Source organism: Antechinus flavipes, chromosome 2 (genome assembly GCF_016432865.1).
Source record: "Antechinus flavipes isolate AdamAnt ecotype Samford, QLD, Australia chromosome 2, AdamAnt_v2, whole genome shotgun sequence".
Taxonomy (NCBI): Eukaryota; Metazoa; Chordata; class Mammalia; order Dasyuromorphia; family Dasyuridae; genus Antechinus; species Antechinus flavipes.
In genome coordinates this window covers 51,057,679-51,075,995 of record NC_067399.1, presented here as the reverse complement: position 1 = coordinate 51,075,995, position 18,317 = coordinate 51,057,679, and the positions used below count along the sequence as shown (strand labels likewise).

Below are 18,317 nucleotides of genomic sequence, written 5' to 3'. Positions count from 1 at the left end.
GCACCCGACCAGCGTTTATTATAACTGTTTTAATCTTCAAATACAGACAGCACCAGACGGGAATCTGAAGGGCATAGATGGCAGGGCTCCCCTCGGGGCACATCTGCATGGCCAGGCTACTTGGCTGACCCTCCTTGTGCAGCGGCCCTTCCAGGGGCCTTAGGGAAACTTAGGTTGGGAAAAAGTGAAAAACATAAAAAGAGGGGCCAGGAGTTGAACCTGCAGTGGTCACTTTCACCTGCAGAGGGCCTTGGGGCCAGGGCCATGGATGGTGCAGGCAAAGCTTCTATGGCTTTTATGGTCACAAACATGGTCCTCCTCAGAACTCTGGGAGGGCTTTGGCCCTCTAGAATTGGAGTCTGACTGGGGCAGAGAGGTTAAGGCCACTGGCAATGCAGGTCTACAACCTCTCAAGTAAATGGGAATTGATTGGCCTGGGAAACACTTAAGTTGAATTCTAAACCACAAAATCAACTTTTCATCCCTCCGATTTAAGGATCTAGGATGGCCTGTGGTTGTGGGAAGGTGCACCAGGGAGCATGCTGCGTTCTTGGGGAGAAAGGGGTGAGAGCCCCCGTGGAGGATGCTGGGAGGAAGTGCCTCTCCAGGAGGCTGGCTGGCTTATGGTGCCATTGCATAGCTGTCCAGTGAGAGGGACTTGGCTGTGCTGGTCCAAGCCTGGCTCTCCCAATGGAGGTAAAAAACCTGTCCGAATTCTTGCCAGTGGGGCCGGGGCTGGCAGCCCGGCCTCACTTGTACTGCAGCAGGGAGAAGAAGGGCATGGGCGCCACCTTCTCTCTGCCCTTGAGGGATGTCAGCTCCAGCAGGGTCAGGCCCTCCAGCACGTCAGCCTTGAGACTCTGCAGCAGCTTGCAGGCCGCCCCCATGGTACCTGTAGGGTGACAAGGGCAGCAGTCAAGAGGGCCCCCAAGGGCCTCAGCAGGGATGTCATTCCAGACTCCCCGCCACTTTGGGAGGGCCTGCACCCGGGATTTCACCAGGACGGGGACCTCCTGCCTTGAGCGAGGGCCAAACCCAAAGAAATGGGGCCCACTGAATAGGGCGGAGGGGTGTGGCCACATGTGGGCTGAGTTTTAAGTTGCAGCTACATGCTGGTAAACCATCTCCCAGGACTCTAGTCTGGGTCTGGCCACTGGCTGACTCGTCCGGGATCTCAGACAAGGGTGTGCTGGGGTGGAATTTGAACCTGGGTCTCTCTCTGGATTCTTCCTCATTTGGAGAGCGCTCCCTTAGGCTGGGGAGGTGAGTGTATGCCAGGGCGGGCACCATGGGAGTGAGGAAGGTGCGGGGAACACCAGAGGGGGCCCCCAGAGCTCTAAAGCTGATGCTGCCTGAACTGGCTCCAGAGCCTGAAGGAGACCAGGATGGGCAATGCTTCCAGAGCAGGGCTGATATCTGGATCGGCAACCCCAGGAGTGGGCCAGCTTCTCAGGGCTTTCTGCCCACCCACAGCCTGTGCAGCACCTCCCCCCTCTGGCACATTCCCTGTGGGTCCTCCACACAGTGAGGACACAACTGTGTTTGCATGCTGAGACCCCCGTCAGCCCAGGAACCCTTAGCTCTGTCCTGGCACACTGTGGGCCCCTTAGGGATGCCCATGCACAGATGGCAGCTGAGCCTTCCATCCCCCACACTGAGGCGGGCAGCTCTTTGGCCCAAGAGTGGATGCTGGGCCTGGGGGCAGGAGAGCCAGCTCCAGACCCAGTCTCACTTCACTTTCTGGCTGGGTGACCTGGGTGGGCCATTTGATTTTTCTCAGCCTGTTTCCTCATCTGCAAAATGGAACTACCACCTACTCCTCCCTCAGAAGGTGTTACAAAACTCATGGAATGTGCCCCCTGCCCAGGACTACACCCAGCAGCCCCACCTTCCTCTGGCCAGTTACCTCCGGTGGCCAGCAAGTCATCCACAATCACTACCTTCTGGCCAGGCTCAATGGCGTCTTCCTGGATCTCTAATTCTGCCTGGAGAGTGAAACTCGGGTCACTGGGGCAGAGAAGCAACCCCCCCACCTTGCCAGGGGGCCAACCCGGCCCACGCCGCCATGTGGGGTCACGATCCAGCCTCAGACCCCCGCCAGCTGCGTGACCCTGGTCACCTCATGGGCAATGGGGACAGTGTGGCACCTCCCTCCTGGGCTGGAGAGGTCAGTGTGCCACACAAAGTGCTGTGCCAGCGTTAGTCATTGCTGCTCTGGCTGGGACCGAGCCTGGTCCGCTGGGTCTCTGCCGCCATTCTGTGCCTGCTTCTGAACAGCCTCAGTGGTGGTGGGGGCTGCGGTCCAAGGCTGTCAGGCCCTCCGCTCCAGCCTCAACGCCACCCTTGGCTTTTCCAGGACATCCACTTCCAAATATTCCCAAGTTTGTTTAATGTCCCCATTCCGTTCCAACGGACTTAACCCTTTCCCTGAGGGGCACTGGGCAGAGCTGGGATGGCTCATCTTCCCCCCCCTCTCCAGGCTGGTACCTGACGGCCCTACCCTCCCACTGGCCTCTGGCACCCACATCACCGGCTCCCGAGCTGGAACTAAACTGGCTGTTGTTGCTCCTGGAAATGTCATGCTCCCCCATGAGAATGTGAGCCACCCCCTTTCCTCCCCACCTCCGACCTAGGGAACCCCCCCGGTTTTGTAGCCATGCTCCCTCTGCCCTCCTGCTGATGAGCCCTTTCTCTCCCCTTGGTCTGGGGCTGTCCTTAGTGTATCCTCAGTGCTCAGCACACAGTAGGTGCCTAATAAATGCTCCTAGGGCCAGTCTGATGAACTGAAAGGAACCTCTCCAATGAGCTGAGCCAGAAACTCCTGTCCAGAGGCCTCCCGATGACCTGACTCTTAAAGGAAGGTGACCTGCCTCCGGGCCCACCTGGGATCTAAGCATGATTTCTGACTGAATCCAGACTCCTTTCCCAGACATCACCTCTCCAATCTACTGACCCAGGTGGTCCTGCCCCCCAGCCCTGACTTACTTGGCCGTACTCCAGAGAGTAACTGGTGGATACCGTGGGCCCTGGAAGCTTCCCCCGCTTTCGAATGGGCACAAACCCAATTCCAAGCTTCTGGGCCAGAGGGGGACCGAACAGGAAACCCCGAGCATCCAAACCTGGGAGGGGGGAGAGCATCAGGGAGCTTTAAATGTTGAATAAAAAGGGGGGAGTTTCCCAACTGTACCCCTTAAGAGACTGAGGCACCTGGGCAAAAGGTTTAGCAGCTTTCCCCTGCCTGTTGCCAAAGGTGGAAGGTCACATCCACTAAGCAGGAAAATGACTTCTACAAGGTCACAGAAGGATAAGGGTTCGAGTAAAAGGGCAGGTTCAGCTCTCCTTCCATTCCCAAACATTAACGAGCAGCGGCTCAGTACTAGGGAGGCAGGGCAGGCCGGCCCCCAGGAGCCGGGGACTCACCATCTCTGGGTCCAAGGGAAGGGGAGTAACACAAACACAAGGTGCCTGCCCCTGGAGCCCGCAGGGACTTCCCAGGACAGGCACACCTGGATAAGGAACAAGGCCAAAGGAAGGCTCCCTCATTTGGTGATTCTCAGGGCAGCAGCATCCATCCAGGAGTAGAGAGGACAGTTATAAATGCAGGGAATGGGTGGGGTGGAGACGGAGCAAACAGAAGCAGGGCATCAGGACATCCCACCGGAAGAAGCAGAGCCCAGCGCGCTGTGAAAGAAGCCAGGGACCCCAAGAGCACAGGAGAGAAGGGGGAAGAGCAGGGAGGCTCCTCTACAGATGGAGGCAGTCCGTGGGAGACTGGAAGAGATGAGGGGCAGACGGAGAAAGAACCATTAGGACCTGGCTACTGATTAGAGCTGGATGATGGGCAGGCTGTTGGTATCCTGACAGACTGGGTTTGGAAAGTCTCTAGGGCACCCCCATGGAGATGTCCAAGAAATAGCACGACAAACAGACACAAAGGTCGAGAGCTGTTTCCTAAAGAGTAGTCAATGGCTGTAAACAAATGCTTAAAAACATTTTCAAGTTACCAATGAGTATATGATAACATTTCCTAAATCATCAATGAGAAAAAATACAGACCAAGATAATACTGAGTTTCACTGAAGATCCAACAGAGAAAGGGGACAATCAGAAGGAGTAATCAAAGATGGTGGAGGATGAAAAATTGTGGGTGGTAGACAATCAATGGGAGCAGAGATGGCAGACAGTGGAGGATGGGAACATCACATGGTAGGTGGTGAACAATCAATAGGAACAACCAAAGATGGTGAGACTGATGGGATCAAAGGCGGTGGATGATCGATGGAAGCAGTGAAAGATGGAAGGTGGTGGGGAGACAGGCACAGGATGTTGGTGGAGGTGGGAACTAGTCCAACCATCTAGAGACAAACCAGGATGGGAATCTAAGAGCATGACTGCGCAGTAAGAAACGGCCCTTGTGAAGAATTCAGAGATTGTATGAAGAGGTGTGGGCAAAGTGCTGAGTGTGGAGGCTGGAGGACCCGAGTCTGTTTTCTGGCTTTGCTGAATACACGGTGGGGTCTCAGGTCACTTTGGGAACTCTGTGCCTCACTTTCTTCACTTGTCCAAAGAGAAAGCTGAACTAAGGTCCCTCTCCCATGATTCTAATAGATGCAGAGTGAAAAAAAGCAAAGCTAGGAGAATACTGACAAACATTATAATAAAGTGAATAAAAGGAATGACCTTGTTAAAATGTAAGGAATGACTGAAAAACCAAAAGTACTACAAATTCCCAGCTTACTCTACAAGTCTCTGTCTTCATTTATACCAAAGTGTACATGTTTATGATTATGTACATAATAAAAATGAAATGTAATTTTAAAAATGTTAAAAGGAGGCCAAACCTTGAGTAATCATCATAATCAATCTTGGTCTCAAAGAACAGAGAATGAAACATTCCTGCCTCTTGGCAAAGGAAGGGATTATGGGCTGGAATGTCCCACATGATTACTGCTTTGGTCGTTTTTATTGTTTTTCTTTTTTTTCCTTTCTCTTTTTTTTTTTTTGTTGAGAGTTCCAGGGAGAGTATGGCCATCCACTGGAGGAGGGAAAGGGATACTAAATATCTGCAAACAAGCGTAAGGCAAATACAAAAGGAATCAATAAATCAGGTTTTTTAAAATGTAAATTATTCATTTGCCTCTTGGTTGGTGGATCTAGGAAATTCCAAAACCCTTCTGGTGATCTGGCAAGGGGAAAGTAGCATTTACTGAGCACCCCACCCCCCACACCAGGTCCTGTTGTGATCTGGAGGATCAGCTGGCGCAGAGCTTCCCTTGGTACAGGAACAGGGTCACCCTGCTGCTTTCTTGTTTGTCAGCCTCACCCCTCCGAATGAGAGGCAAACCCAGGCTGAGGCTGCCGGAACTTCCCCTAACCAGACGAGTGAGGGAGCAGGCTCCACCTCTGCTGGGGACTTCGGGCAATGACCCAAGTCCGGCCCTAGGTGGGGATCCCTGGGACAGGGGACTCTTTTTGGCTAAAGGCTGCCCTCAGTGGCCTGGGACTAGGGCAAGAAAAGAGATGGCCAAAGGATTTGGGTGGAGATGAGATTGGAGAAACGGAGCCAGTGCCCTCGCTGTGGATGGCACCCGGCCACCTAGAGCCGCCGACCTCTGCCTGGGCTGCTTCCTGTGAGGGGCAAGTCCTGAGCACCAGCCCAGGCTTCCTAGCTGTCTGACCCTGTCTGCCTCAGTGTCCTCATCTGTAGAATGGGCCTCAGAGAGAACATTTGGAAAGTGCTTTGCAAACCTGAAAGCACCAGAAGTGAGAAGTAGTATCACCTGAACCTTGATCCAAGCTATTTCTGGCTGGGTATGAGCAATGCAAGGGGCTCAGCCCAGATGGTGATTAATAAATGCTTCTCTTCTGTCCTTTGCTCTTGGAGAGGCCACGGCATCAGGGAGGTGGGGTTTCAGGGAGGGCCCCCCCCCCCTTTCTCCCAGGAGATGGTCCTGGAGGCCTTTTTAAGGCGGCCCAAACCGTGATCAAGGCTAGGGGAGGCCCTCGGGGCTTCTGGCCAAAACAAAACCCGGCTCTCCTTCCACTCCCAGAGCCATCAGCACCAAACCCCGGGCAGCGGGAGCGCCAAGTGATAAATACTGACCCGTATTCCCCGAGCACTGTTGTGGGCTTTCTCCGGGCTGGCCCAGCCCAGGAAACTCCTCTTGTGCTGTCAGCACCGCGGCCTGGTCCTCCCACCTCAGCCCTAAATGCGCGGGGCCTCTGTCCTAGGAGGGGCTGCTCCCCATTTCCCCCGGCCGCCCTGCTGCGCCCTCTCCTCCCTTCTTCGTCTGCTGGAGTCTCCCCCATGAGATGGCTAGAGCCTTGAAGGCAGGGACAGCCTTAGTTTTTATTATACCTGGGGCCGGGCTGGACCCCTCACTCACCTGCAATATAATCAATCTTTGTCTTGTGGTTTTCTTTCAGGTGATCAGCCAGAAGTTCAATGGAAGCCTTGAAGGCATCCGGGTCCTTTAGCAAAGGGCTGATGTCCCTGGGGAGAAAAGAGCGGGTGTTGGGAGCCAGGGCCCCAAGAAACAGGCACGAGGGGGAGGGGCCGCCCCCCACAGAGGCTTGGCGGACATCCTCCTCCTCCCGGGGGTGAGCAGCAGACGGAGACCCCTGGCTCAGGGTCCCAGGCTGGGCGCCAAGCCTGACCTGGCCTCCGGGAGGGCTCCGCTGACCCACCCTGGGGGTGCGTCCATGAGCAGTCATGTCTCCCGGGGGAGGGGGGTGCATCCCGGCTCCCTGCTCCCCTCGGAGCTGATCCCGAGGCCTCCTGAGACCCAGGCCCGGGAGGGGCACCAGCCTCTGAACCCCTGCCCGGTCCGGCGGCCGCAGCCTCCCTGGGAGAATGGGGGAGAGGAGAGGCTTCCGGCACAGGGGGCGGTCAGAGCTGGGGGCGGCACATGGGTCACTAGTCTGAACCCGGGGAGACTGAGATACCCCCAGGGGGGCGGGGCTGGGGAGCAGGAGCAGCGGGGGCTCCGGCCCTAGGGGGCTGTCACTAACACTGGAAGGAGGGGGTCACTGAAGGCTCCCCCCAAGGTCAAAGGGGAAGGCCCTCCAGGAGGGGAGAGGACTTCGGGGGGGGGGGGGGGAGGTCCTCCAGGAGGGGAGAGGACTTCCCGGGGGGGGGGAGGGGGGCCCTCCAGGAGGGGAGAGGACTTCGGGGGGGGAGGGGGGCCCTCCAGGAGGGGAGAGGACTTGGGGGGGGGAGGGCCCTCCAGGAGGGGAGAGGACTTCCCGGGGGGGGGGGGGGGGAGGGGGGCCCTCCAGGAGGGGAGAGGACTTCCCTGAGGGGGGGGAGGGCCCTCCAGGAAGATGGGGAAGCGAGAGGCTACTGGGCAGGAACGAGGAGGACGGGGTTAAGGGAGGTGAAGGGGGAAGGAAAAGGCCACAGGAGCCCAGGGCTGCTCCCGGGTCTCGCGCCCGCCGCCGCAGGGGCTTCGGCCCCTGGCCCAACCCTCTCACCCACTGGGGCGGGGGAGGGCGAGGGGACGCGGTCCCTCCGGGGACAGCCACTGCCAGGAACCCTTCTCGTCCCCCAGCTCTGCCGGCCCAGCAGAGGATTACGCCGGGGGGGGGGGGGGCGCTGGGCTCAGGCTCCCCACTCCCGGGACCTGGGTTCTAGTCCGGCCCCGCCGGGTTAAACGCCCGTAAGCCCGTGACCTCCCCTCTCTAGAACTGTTTCCTCCTTCGTAAACTTAAAACCTGTGAAATCAGCCCAGGGCTTGGAGGTCCGGGGGAAGGGGGGGGAAGGGACCCTGGGAGGCGAAGTTCTGGGTTCGAATCCCCAGTGCGCAGCACCCGAGAGGTCAGGGCTCGCGGCGATGCCTTCCCTCAGCCCGGACCCCCAAGCCCGCCCCCAGCCCCGACCCTCACCGGAATAGGATGCCGGGCTTGGGGAAGTCGGGGAAGCTCCGGACCCGCCGGGCCACGAGCTGCAACTGGGACTCTGCCATGCCTGCTCCTCGCGGAGGCGCGGACTGCGCAGGCGCGGGAAGGGGCGGGGAAAGAGAAGAGGCCACGCCCTCCGCTGGGCTCGAGGACGTGCCCCTTGGAGGAAGGAGGCCGCGGGCCCCGAAGTCTGCCCTTGACAGCTAGGGGGCGCTGTGGCCTACCGCCGACCTCCGGGAGCCAGCCCCGGGCTCCCCAGCTGTAGAATCGGGGCAGGAAGGACAGGATCAATCAATAAAAATAATCTCATTTATTACAAAGCGCCTACTGCTTGCCCTGTGCTTTACCGCTACGATCATATAGCACTTATACAGCACCTCGTATGTTCCAGGCACTATGATAATATTAATAACCAGCATTTACATGGCACCTGCTGTATGCCAGAAACTATAATACTAATAACCAGCATTTACATGGCACCTGCTGTATGCCAGAAACTATAATATTAGTAACCAGCATTTACATGGCACCTGCTGTATGCCAGAAACTATAATATTAATAGCCAGCATTTACATGGCACCTGCTGTATGACAGAAACTATAATATTAGTAACCAGCATTTACATGGCACCTGCTGTATGCCAGAAACTATAATATTAATAGCCAGCATTTACATGGCACCTGCTGTATGACAGAAACTATAATATTAATAGCCAGCATTTACATGGCACCTGCTGTATGACAGAAACTATAATATTAGTAACCAGCATTTACATGGCACCTGCTGTATGCCAGAAACTATAATACTAATAACCAGCATTTACATGGCACCTGCTGTATGACAGAAACTATAATATTAGTAACCAGCATTTACATGGCACCTGCTGTATGCCAGAAACTATAATACTAATAACCAGCATTTACATGGCACCTACTGTATGCCAGAAACTATAATACTAATAACCAGCATTTACATGGCACCTGCTGTATGCCAGAAACTATAATACTAATAACCAGCATTTACATGGCACCTGCTGTATGCCAGAAACTATAATACTAATAACCAGCATTTACATGGCACGTGCTGTATGACAGAAACTATAATATTAGTAACCAGCATTTACATGGCACCTACTGTATGCGAAACTATAATATTAATAGCCAGCATTTACATGGCACCTGCTGTATGCCAGAAACTATAATACTAATAGCCAGCATTTACATGGCACCTGCTGTATGCCAGAAACTATAATATTAATAACTAGCATTTACATGGCACCTGCTGTATGACAGAAACTATAATATTAATAGCCAGCATTTACATGGCACCTGCTGTATGACAGAAACTATAATATTAGTAACCAGCATTTACATGGCACCTACTGTATGCGAAACTATAATATTAATAGCCAGCATTTACATGGCACCTGCTGTATGACAGAAACTATAATATTAATAACTAGCATTTACATGGCACCTTCTGTATGAGAGAAACTATAATACTAATAACCAGCATTTACATGGCACCTTCTGTATGACAGAAACTATAATACTAATAACCAGCATTTACATGGCACCTGTTGTATGACAGAAACTATAATATTAATAACCAGAATTTACATGGCACCTGCTGTATGACAGAAACTATAATATTAATAACCAGCATTTACATGGCACCTGCTGTAAGACAGAAACTATAATATTAATAGCCAGCATTTACATGGCACCTTCTGTAGGACAGAAACTATAATATTAATAACCAGCATTTACATAGTACCTGCTGTATGACAGAAACTATAATATTAATAACTAGTATTTACATGGCACCTTCTGTATGCCAGAAACTATAATATTAATAGCCAGCATTTACATGGCACCTACTGTATGACAGAAACTATAATATTAATAACCAGCATTTACATGGCACCTGCTGTATGACAGAAACTATAATATTAATAACTAGCATTTACATGGCACCTTCTGTATGACAGAAACTATAATATTAGTAACCAGCATTTACATGGCACCTACTGTATGCGAAACTATAATATTAATAGCCAGCATTTACATGGCCTTGTGTAGGACAGAAACTATAATATTAATAGCCAGCATTTACATGGCACCTGCTGTAGGACAGAAACTATAATATTAATAGCCAGCATTTACATGGCACCTGCTGTATGCCAGAAACTATAATATTAATAGCCAGCATTTACATGGCACCTTCTGTAGGACAGAAACTATAATATTAATAACCAGCATTTACATGGTACCTGCTGTATGACAGAAACTATAATATTAATAACTAGTATTTACATGGCACCTTCTGTACGACAGAAACTATAATATTAATAGCCAGCATTTACATGGCACCTACTGTATGACAGAAACTATAATATTAATAACCAGCATTTACATGGCACCTGCTGTATGCCAGAAACTATAATATTAATAGCCAGCATTTACATGGCACCTTCTGTAGGACAGAAACTATAATATTAATAACCAGCATTTACATGGCACCTGCTGTATGATAGAAACTATAATATTAATAACTAGCATTTACATGGCATCTACTATGTGCCAGGTGCTTTATAATAATAACAGCTACCATTAATATAAAACCCTACTACATTCCAAGAGCTTTACTAATAACAGCTAGCATTTACACAGTACCTACTTTGTGACAAGCACTTTAATAACAATAGCTAGCATTTATATAACACCTACTATGTGCCAGGTGCTTTAATGATGAAGACAATAATTAACAGTTATATCCTATGTATATTAAGCACTAGGAATTTTACCATTATCATTTCACTTGATCTTCATAATTCTGTGAAGTAGGCACTTTACTCTCCCCATTTTATAGTTGAGGAAACGGAGGCAGATGGAAGTGAATTGACTTGCCCAGCATCACTCAGCTAGTAAGCGCCCGAGGCCCCTGGCTAAGTCATTTGTTAACTCATTTCAGAAAGCCGTGTTCTGCACACCATAACCAGCCATGTAAATGGGAGTTATTATTATTATAGAAGACATGCAACAAAAGCTCCTTGAAGTGGGTTGTTGGATCCATTCTCAATCTCTTTGCTTTACAGAACAGGAAGCCGAGGCCCCCTTGCCCAAGGACACACAGCTCATAAGCAGAAGGGCCAGCATGAGCTCCCAAGTTCTTTCTGCTAAGTTGTAGTGACTGTTCATTCAGCAAGGACAAAAGTTCAACTGGAAAATTATGGGGCAACATGAAATGATCCTTACACTCCAAGCCCAGCAGAGAGGATTCAGATATGTACAGAAAGCGCTTTCTCATCACTCCTCGTTGCAAGGACCAGGAAAAGTTTCTTGGAAGAAGGGAGATTTGAAGGCTGGCATAAATGAGGCAAAAGGGCATTCTGGGCAGAGAGGAAAGAGGCAAAGGTGAGCTGGGAAGTACAGAGTGTGCTTAGGAGAGTGGTACCTTGTGGACTTTGTGTGGGGCACAGGAGATAAGGTTACACTGGGGAATGTGGGCCCTTAGGGCCTCTCCAGTGGTTTAAACCTTTAGAGAAAATTCTTTTTGTTCCAGGCTGGCAACCTTATTTTCTTTGATTCAAACATTTATTTTTATTTATTTTTTGGTAAGTAGTACTCTATTTTCCCCAATTGCCTGAAAAGACAATTTTCAGCACTCATTTTCTATAAGACTTTGAGTTTCAATTGTTTTCTTCCCCCTCCCATATCTCCCCCCCAAAATGGCAAGCAATCATGATTTCTGTTGCTTTTGCCCTGCAGTCCTGGTATAAATTCTACCTGGTCATCATGTCTCATCCCTTGTGATAAATTGCTGTAATCTCTTTGCTAATATTTTATTTAAAATTTTTGCATCAATATTCATTAAGGAAATTGGTCTATAATTTTCTTTCTCTGTTTTGGCTCTTCCTGATTTAGATATCGGCACCATATTTGTATCGTAAAAGAAATTTGGTAGAATACCTTCTTTTTTTTTTTTTCCAAATAAAACTATTTATATAGTATTGGAATAAATTGTTTTTCAAATGTTTGGTAGAATTCACTTGTAAATCTGACGCTGGAGTTTTTTTTTTTTTTTTTTTTTTTTTTTTTTTAGGGAGTTCATTGATGACTTTGTTCAGTTTTTTTTCCCCTAAAATGAGATTATTTAATTGGAAAAATATCAATTGCCCATGGGTAGGCTGAGCTAATATAATAAAAATGAAAATTCTACCTAAATTAATCTACTTATTAAATGCCATACCAATCAAACTGCCAAAAAATTACTTTATAGAGCTAGGGAAAAAAATAAATTGATCTGGAAGAACAAAAGGTCAAGAATTTCAAGGGAATTATGGGGGAAAATGCAAAGGAAGGTGGGCCTAGCCATTCCAGACCTAAAACTATATTATAAAGTGGCAGTCATCAAAACCATTTGTTTTGCTAAGTGGATCAGTGGAATAGATTAGTTATACAAGATAGAATAGTCAATGACTATAGTAATCTATTATTTGATAAATACAAAGACTCCAGCTTTTGGGATAAGAATCTACTAGTTGACAAAATTTGTTGGGAAAATTGGAAAATAGTGTGTCAAAAACTAGGCATAGACCAACAACTCACACCATGGACAAATTAAGGTCAAAAGGGTAACAACCTAAGCCAGGGGTCCTCAAACTTTTTAAATAGGGGGCCAATTCACCGTCCCTCAGACTGCTGAAGGGCCGGACTATAGTAAAAACAAAAACTTTGTTTTGTTTTTTTTTAATAAAGAAATTTCATATCCCTGGGTGAGGGGGATAAATGTCCTCAGCTGCTGCATCTGGCTTGAGGGCCGTAGTTTGAAGACCCCTGCAAGCAAATTGGTTGGAATCCTGTGGATAAGTTCACTTACCTTGGAAGTATACTTTCCAGGGATATACATACTGTTAATGAGTTTGATACATGCATAAGCAAATTAGGAGAGTAAGGGATAGTCTAATGTCAGATCTTAGGAAAAGGGAAAATTTTATGGACAAAAAAGAACCAGAAAATATTGTAAAATGCAAAATAGATAATTTTGATTACTTTTTTTTCATTTTTATTATTTTTTTATTAAAGCTTTTTATTTACAAAGCATATGCATGGGTAATTTTTCAACATTGATCCTTGCAAAATCTTTTGTTTCAAAATCATGTGATGATCAACTTATTAGACTTAGCTCTTTTCAGCAGTGTAGTTGATGCAGGTGTGGTCTCTTTAAGAATTGACTTATTCCTTTCTTTCTGATTCCCAACCCCTCCTAGTTAATGTAATTATCAATGGAGGACCTTTTGATTCACAAATCCTGGTCCCTTTGAATTCCAATAGAAGATCCAAGCCTGTCCTAACCCTATCCAGATCTGAGCCAACTTGGGGCTACACCCACAGGCCCCTCTAGCTAAATCTCCCATTATAAAAGGGTTCCACTGGGACCCCCTCTTTGCAGAGAGGTCCCAAACATGCCAGCCTTACGTTTGGCATGTCAGGACCCTCTGTCCACTGGAACTCTGTGCCAGTGCCTTTCTTATCTCTACCTTCACCTATGTCCTTAATTATACTTTAACCTTACTTTCAAACCCCATAATAAACCTCTTTTATCAATCTAGCTTTTCAGGCCAATAAATTCCTTTATTGGGAATTTGCACCGCCACTAGACCTCATTTAACTCCGTATCCTTGCACCGAACCCAAGGGGGTTGCAGGGGAGCTCTATTTGACTCCCTGTACCCCAAACCTGCCACTAGACCTCAACTAAACCCTAATTTCATTTAGGTACCTCATATCTAGACCTCATCATAGTGATCCAAGACAATTTCAACAGAGTTGGGAAGGAAAATGCCATCTGCATTTAGAAAGAGAACTATAAAAACTGAATGCAGATTGAACTATAGTATTTTCACCTTTTTTTGTTTGTTTGCTTTTTCTTTCTTGTGTTTTTTTCCCTTTTGGCCTGATTTTTCTTGCACAACATGACAAACATGGAAATGTGTTAAAAATTGTATATATATATAATATCAGATTGCTTGCTATCTTGAGGAAGGGGAGGGAGAGGAGAAAAAAAATGGAACACAAAATCTTAAATTTTTTTTTTTTATTATAGCTTTTTATTTACAAGTTATATGCATAGGTAATTTTACAGCATTGACAATTGCCAGACCTTTTGTTCCAATTTTCCCCCTCCTTCCTCCCATCCCCTCCCTCCTGATGGCAGGTTGACCAATACATGTCAAGTATATTAAAGCATAAATGTCCTAACAATTATTTTGCTGTACAAAAAGAATTGGAGTTTGAAATAGTGTACTATTAGATTGTGAAGGAAATTAAAAATGCAGGTGGACAAAAATAAGAGGGATTGGGAATTCATGTAATGGTTCATAGTCATCTCCCAGACTTCTTTTGCTGTGGATAGTGGTTCAGTTCATTACTGCTCTATTGGAACTGATTTGGTTCTTCTCTTTACTAAAGATGGCCACGTCCATCAGAATTGATCATCGTATAGTATTGTTGTTGAAGTATATAGTGATCTCCTGGTCCTGCTCATTTCACTCAGCATCAGTTCACGTAAGTCTCTTCAGGCCTTTCTGACATCCTCCTGCTGGTCATTTCTTACAGAACAATAATATTCCATAATATTCATATACCACAATTTATTCAGCCATTCTCCAATTGATGGGCATCCACTCAGTTGGAACATAAAATCTTTCAAAAATAAATGTTGAAAACTATTTTTGTATGGATTTGAAAAAATAAAATGCGAATGAGAAAAACACAATGAAGTTATTTCAATAATTTATTTCTTTTCTATTAATCCGGGCAATTTATTTTTTTGTAAATATCCATCCATTACATTTAGACTATCAGATTGGTATACAGTTAAGCAAAATATCTCCAAATTATTGTTTTAATTTCCTCTTCATTGGTGGTGAATTCATACTTTTCATTTTTGATTCTGGTAATTTAGTTTTCTTCTTTTTAAAAATCAAATTAATTGAAGGTTTGCTTATTTTATTATTTTTTCTCTCCTAAAAACAGCTCTTTGTACTACTTATTAGTTCAATAGTTTTCTTATTTTCAATTTTATAAATCTTAGATTTTCAGAATTTCTAATTTGGCATTTAATTGAGGCTTTAAATTTGTTCTTTTTCTAGCTTTTTAAATTGCATGCCTAATTCATTGACTTTTCTCTTTTTCTATATATGCAGGTAAGTGTTTAGAGAGATAAAATTTCCCCTAAGTATTTCTTTGGTTGCACCCCATAAATTCTGATATATTGTCTCATTGTTGTCACTTTTGATGAAATTATCCTTTCTATGATTTGTTTGACTCATTTGATTCTTGGAATTTGATTAAGTTTCCGAATAATTTTTAATCTATCTTCCCATGGCCCTTTATTACAAGCAATTTTTATTGCATCATGATCTGAAAGAAATGCATTTAATATTTCTAGTTGTCTGCATTTGATTGTGATGCCTAATGCATGGTCTATTTTTGTGTAGGTGCTATGTACTACTGAGAAAAAGGTTTATTTCTTTTTCTCTCCAGTCAATTTTCTCCAGAAGTCTATCATATCTAACTTTTCTAAAATTCTATTCATCTCCTTAACTTCTTTCTTGTTTTGTGATTAGATTTATCTAGTTCTGAGAGGTAAAGATTGAAGTGCCCCACTAGTATAGTTTTGTTATTTTTTTCCCTATACCTCACTTAATTTCTCCAAGAATATAGATGCTCTACCATTGGGTGCATATATGTTTAGTACCAAAATTACTTCATTGTTGTGTACCTTTTAGTACAATGTAGTTTCCTTTCTTGTCTCTTTTAATTAGATTTTTGCTTTTGCCTTGTCTGAGATCAGGTTTGCTATTTCTGTTTTTTATTTAGCTGAAGCATGATATATTTTGCTCCAGTCTTTTAAGTTTACTCTAACAACATATTGTAGGATTCTGTTTTTTAATCCACTTTGTTATTCACCTTAATTTGATAGGAAAGTTCATTCCATTTACATTCATAGTTATGACAACTGGATCTCCCTCTATCCTATTTTCCCATTTATAAACTTTTCTCTCTCCTTTCATTCTGTCCTTCCTCACCAGTGTTTTGCTTCTGAATACCACTCCCCAATCTATCTTCCCTTCTATTAGCCCTTCGCCCCTTTTGTTTCTCCTTTCCCTTCCTACTTCCTTATCTATACGATATAGATATATATGGATATGAAGATAAATTTCTCTACCTAATTTGGTGTGTCATTAACCTCTTTGAGCCAAATTCAATGACAATAAGGCTCCAATAATGCTCATCATTTTTTCCCCTTCTACTGTAATAGGTCTTTCATGCCTCTTGAAACAATTTACCATTTTGCTTTCCCTCTTTTCTTCTCCTTCTAGTATTGTTTTTTTTTTTTTTACTTAATATTTTTTTCATTACATGAAAGTTATTTTATAACCACATCCTCCAAATATAGTTCTTCTAGTTGTCCCAATAGAGACAGAGTTCTTAAGAGTTACAAGTATCATCTTCCCATGTAAGGATGTTAACAGTTTAACTTTATAAAATACAATGTTTTTGTTGTTGTTTTATTCTTTACTATTTACATTTTTTATGTTTCTCTTGAGTCTTGTATTTGAAAGTTCATCCCTGGTCTTTTCATTAGGGAAGTTTGAATTGAAATTAAAGTTCCCAATTTTACTTAATGACTATCTTTACCCTTGAATGATCATGCTCAATTTTGCTGGGTAGTTGATTCTTGCTTGTAATCCAAACTCTTTTTGCCTACTGGATTATCATGTTCCAAGCCCTCTCATCCTTTAATACTAGCTGCTAATTCCTGTGTAATTCTGACTGTAATTCCTTAATATTTGAATTGTTTTTAGCTGATTCCAGTATTTTCTCCTTGACCTGATAGTTCTGGAATTTGATTAAAATATTCCTTGGAGTTTTCATTTTGGGATCTCTTTCAGGTCGTCTTCAGTAATTCTTTCAATGACTATTATACTCTTTGATTTTTAGGATATCAGAGCAGTTTTTCTTGATAATTATCTCTCCTTGATCTATTTTTTTCAAGTGAGTTGTTTTTCTGATGAAGTATTTTACCTTTTCTTCTATTTTATCGTTCTTTTTATTTTGTCTGATTGATTCTCAATGTCTGATAGTCTCATTAGCTTCTACATGCTCAATTCTAATTATTCTATTTGAATTATTTTCTTCCTTGAGCTTTTGTATTTCCTTTTCTATTTGGCCAATTTTACTTTTAAAGAAGTTTTTTTTTTTTTTCAGTGGATTTTTTTCTTCCATTTAACCAATTCTATCTTTTTTAAGGAATTGTTTTCTTTGGTCACTTTTTGTTTTTTCTTTTCCAAGCTGTTGACTCCTCCCTCCCCCCAATTGTCTTACAGGCCTCTAATTTCTTTTCCCAATTCATCTTCTCCCATTCTTACCTGATTTTAAAAAATCCTTTCTGAGCTCTTCCAGGAGGACTTTTTGCCCTCAAAACCAATTCTTATTCGCCTTTGAGGCTTTCTGACATTGTTGTCCTCTTCTTGTTTTGGCTATCTTTATCTCACTCTCTGAGCAGAACCAGCTGACTTCAGGAACCCCTTTGACCCACAACGTTATTTAGTGATAAGAGTCTGAAGGCCATAAAACAAATTTACCGACACAAATATTGCTTGTGAAAGAATATGCTATCTAACATATATAGGACTGCTTGCCATCTTGGGGAGGGGGTGGAGGGAGGGAGGGGAAAAACCGAAACATAAGCGAGTGCAAGGGATAATGTTGTAAAAAATTACCCTGGCATGGATTGTGTCAGTGTAAAGTTATTATTAAATAAAATAAAATTAAAAAAAAAAAAGAAAGAATATGCTTTTATTTTACTAATTTTGCTTTACTTAAAAAACTTACAAATCATTATTAATCAGAGAAATGCAAATTAAGACAATTCTGAGATACCACTACACACCTGTCAGATTGGTTAGAGTGACAGGGAAAGATAATATGTAATGTTGGAGGGGATGTGGGAAAACTGGGACACTGATACATTGTTGGTGGAATTGTGAACACATCCAGCCATTCTGGAGAGCAATTTGGAACTATGCTCAAAAAGTTATCAAACTGTGCACACCCTTTGATCCAGCAGTGTTTCTACTGGGCTTATACCCCAAAGAGATACTAAAGAAAGGAAAGGGACCTGTATGTGCCAAAATGTTTGTGGCAGCCCTGTTTGTAGTGGCTAGAAGCTGGAAAATGAATGGATGCCCATCAGTTGGAGAATGGTTGAGTAAATTGTGGTATATGAACGTTATGGAATATTATTGTTCTGTAAGGAATGACCAGCGGGATGAATACAGAGAAGACTGGCGAGACTTACATGAACTGATGCTGAATGAAATAAACAGAACCAGGAGATCATTATATA

The 18,317-nt window shown here is 45.1% G+C and overlaps 1 protein-coding gene across 1 annotated transcript; it reads right to left on the bottom strand.

Moving 5' to 3' along the window:
• Positions 1 to 14: 14 nt before the first annotated feature.
• On the bottom strand, positions 15 to 8,002 carry APRT (adenine phosphoribosyltransferase). The gene is made up of 5 exons (XM_051974790.1): positions 7,885 to 8,002; positions 6,387 to 6,493; positions 2,986 to 3,119; positions 1,907 to 1,985; positions 15 to 892 (listed from the first exon to the last, which is right to left on the bottom strand). Exons 1-5 carry the CDS (start codon positions 7,962 to 7,964, stop codon positions 750 to 752), a joined length of 543 nt encoding a protein of 180 aa, XP_051830750.1. The 5' UTR covers positions 7,965 to 8,002; the 3' UTR covers positions 15 to 749.
• Positions 8,003 to 18,317: the final 10,315 nt, after the last annotated feature.

Bases quoted from the DNA above. Each gene is read 5' to 3' on its own strand.
- APRT (XM_051974790.1), bottom strand. From the start codon at position 7,964: ATGGCAGAGTCCCAGTTGCAGCTCGTGGCCCGGCGGGTCCGGAGCTTC. The intron at 6,494-7,884 runs GTGAGGGTCGGG...TTTTCTCCCCAG, and splicing joins AAGCCCGGCATCCTATTCCG to GGACATCAGCCCTTTGCTAA. The intron at 1,986-2,985 runs GTAAGTCAGGGC...TTCACTCTCCAG, and splicing joins ACTCTCTGGAGTACGGCCAA to GCAGAATTAGAGATCCAGGA.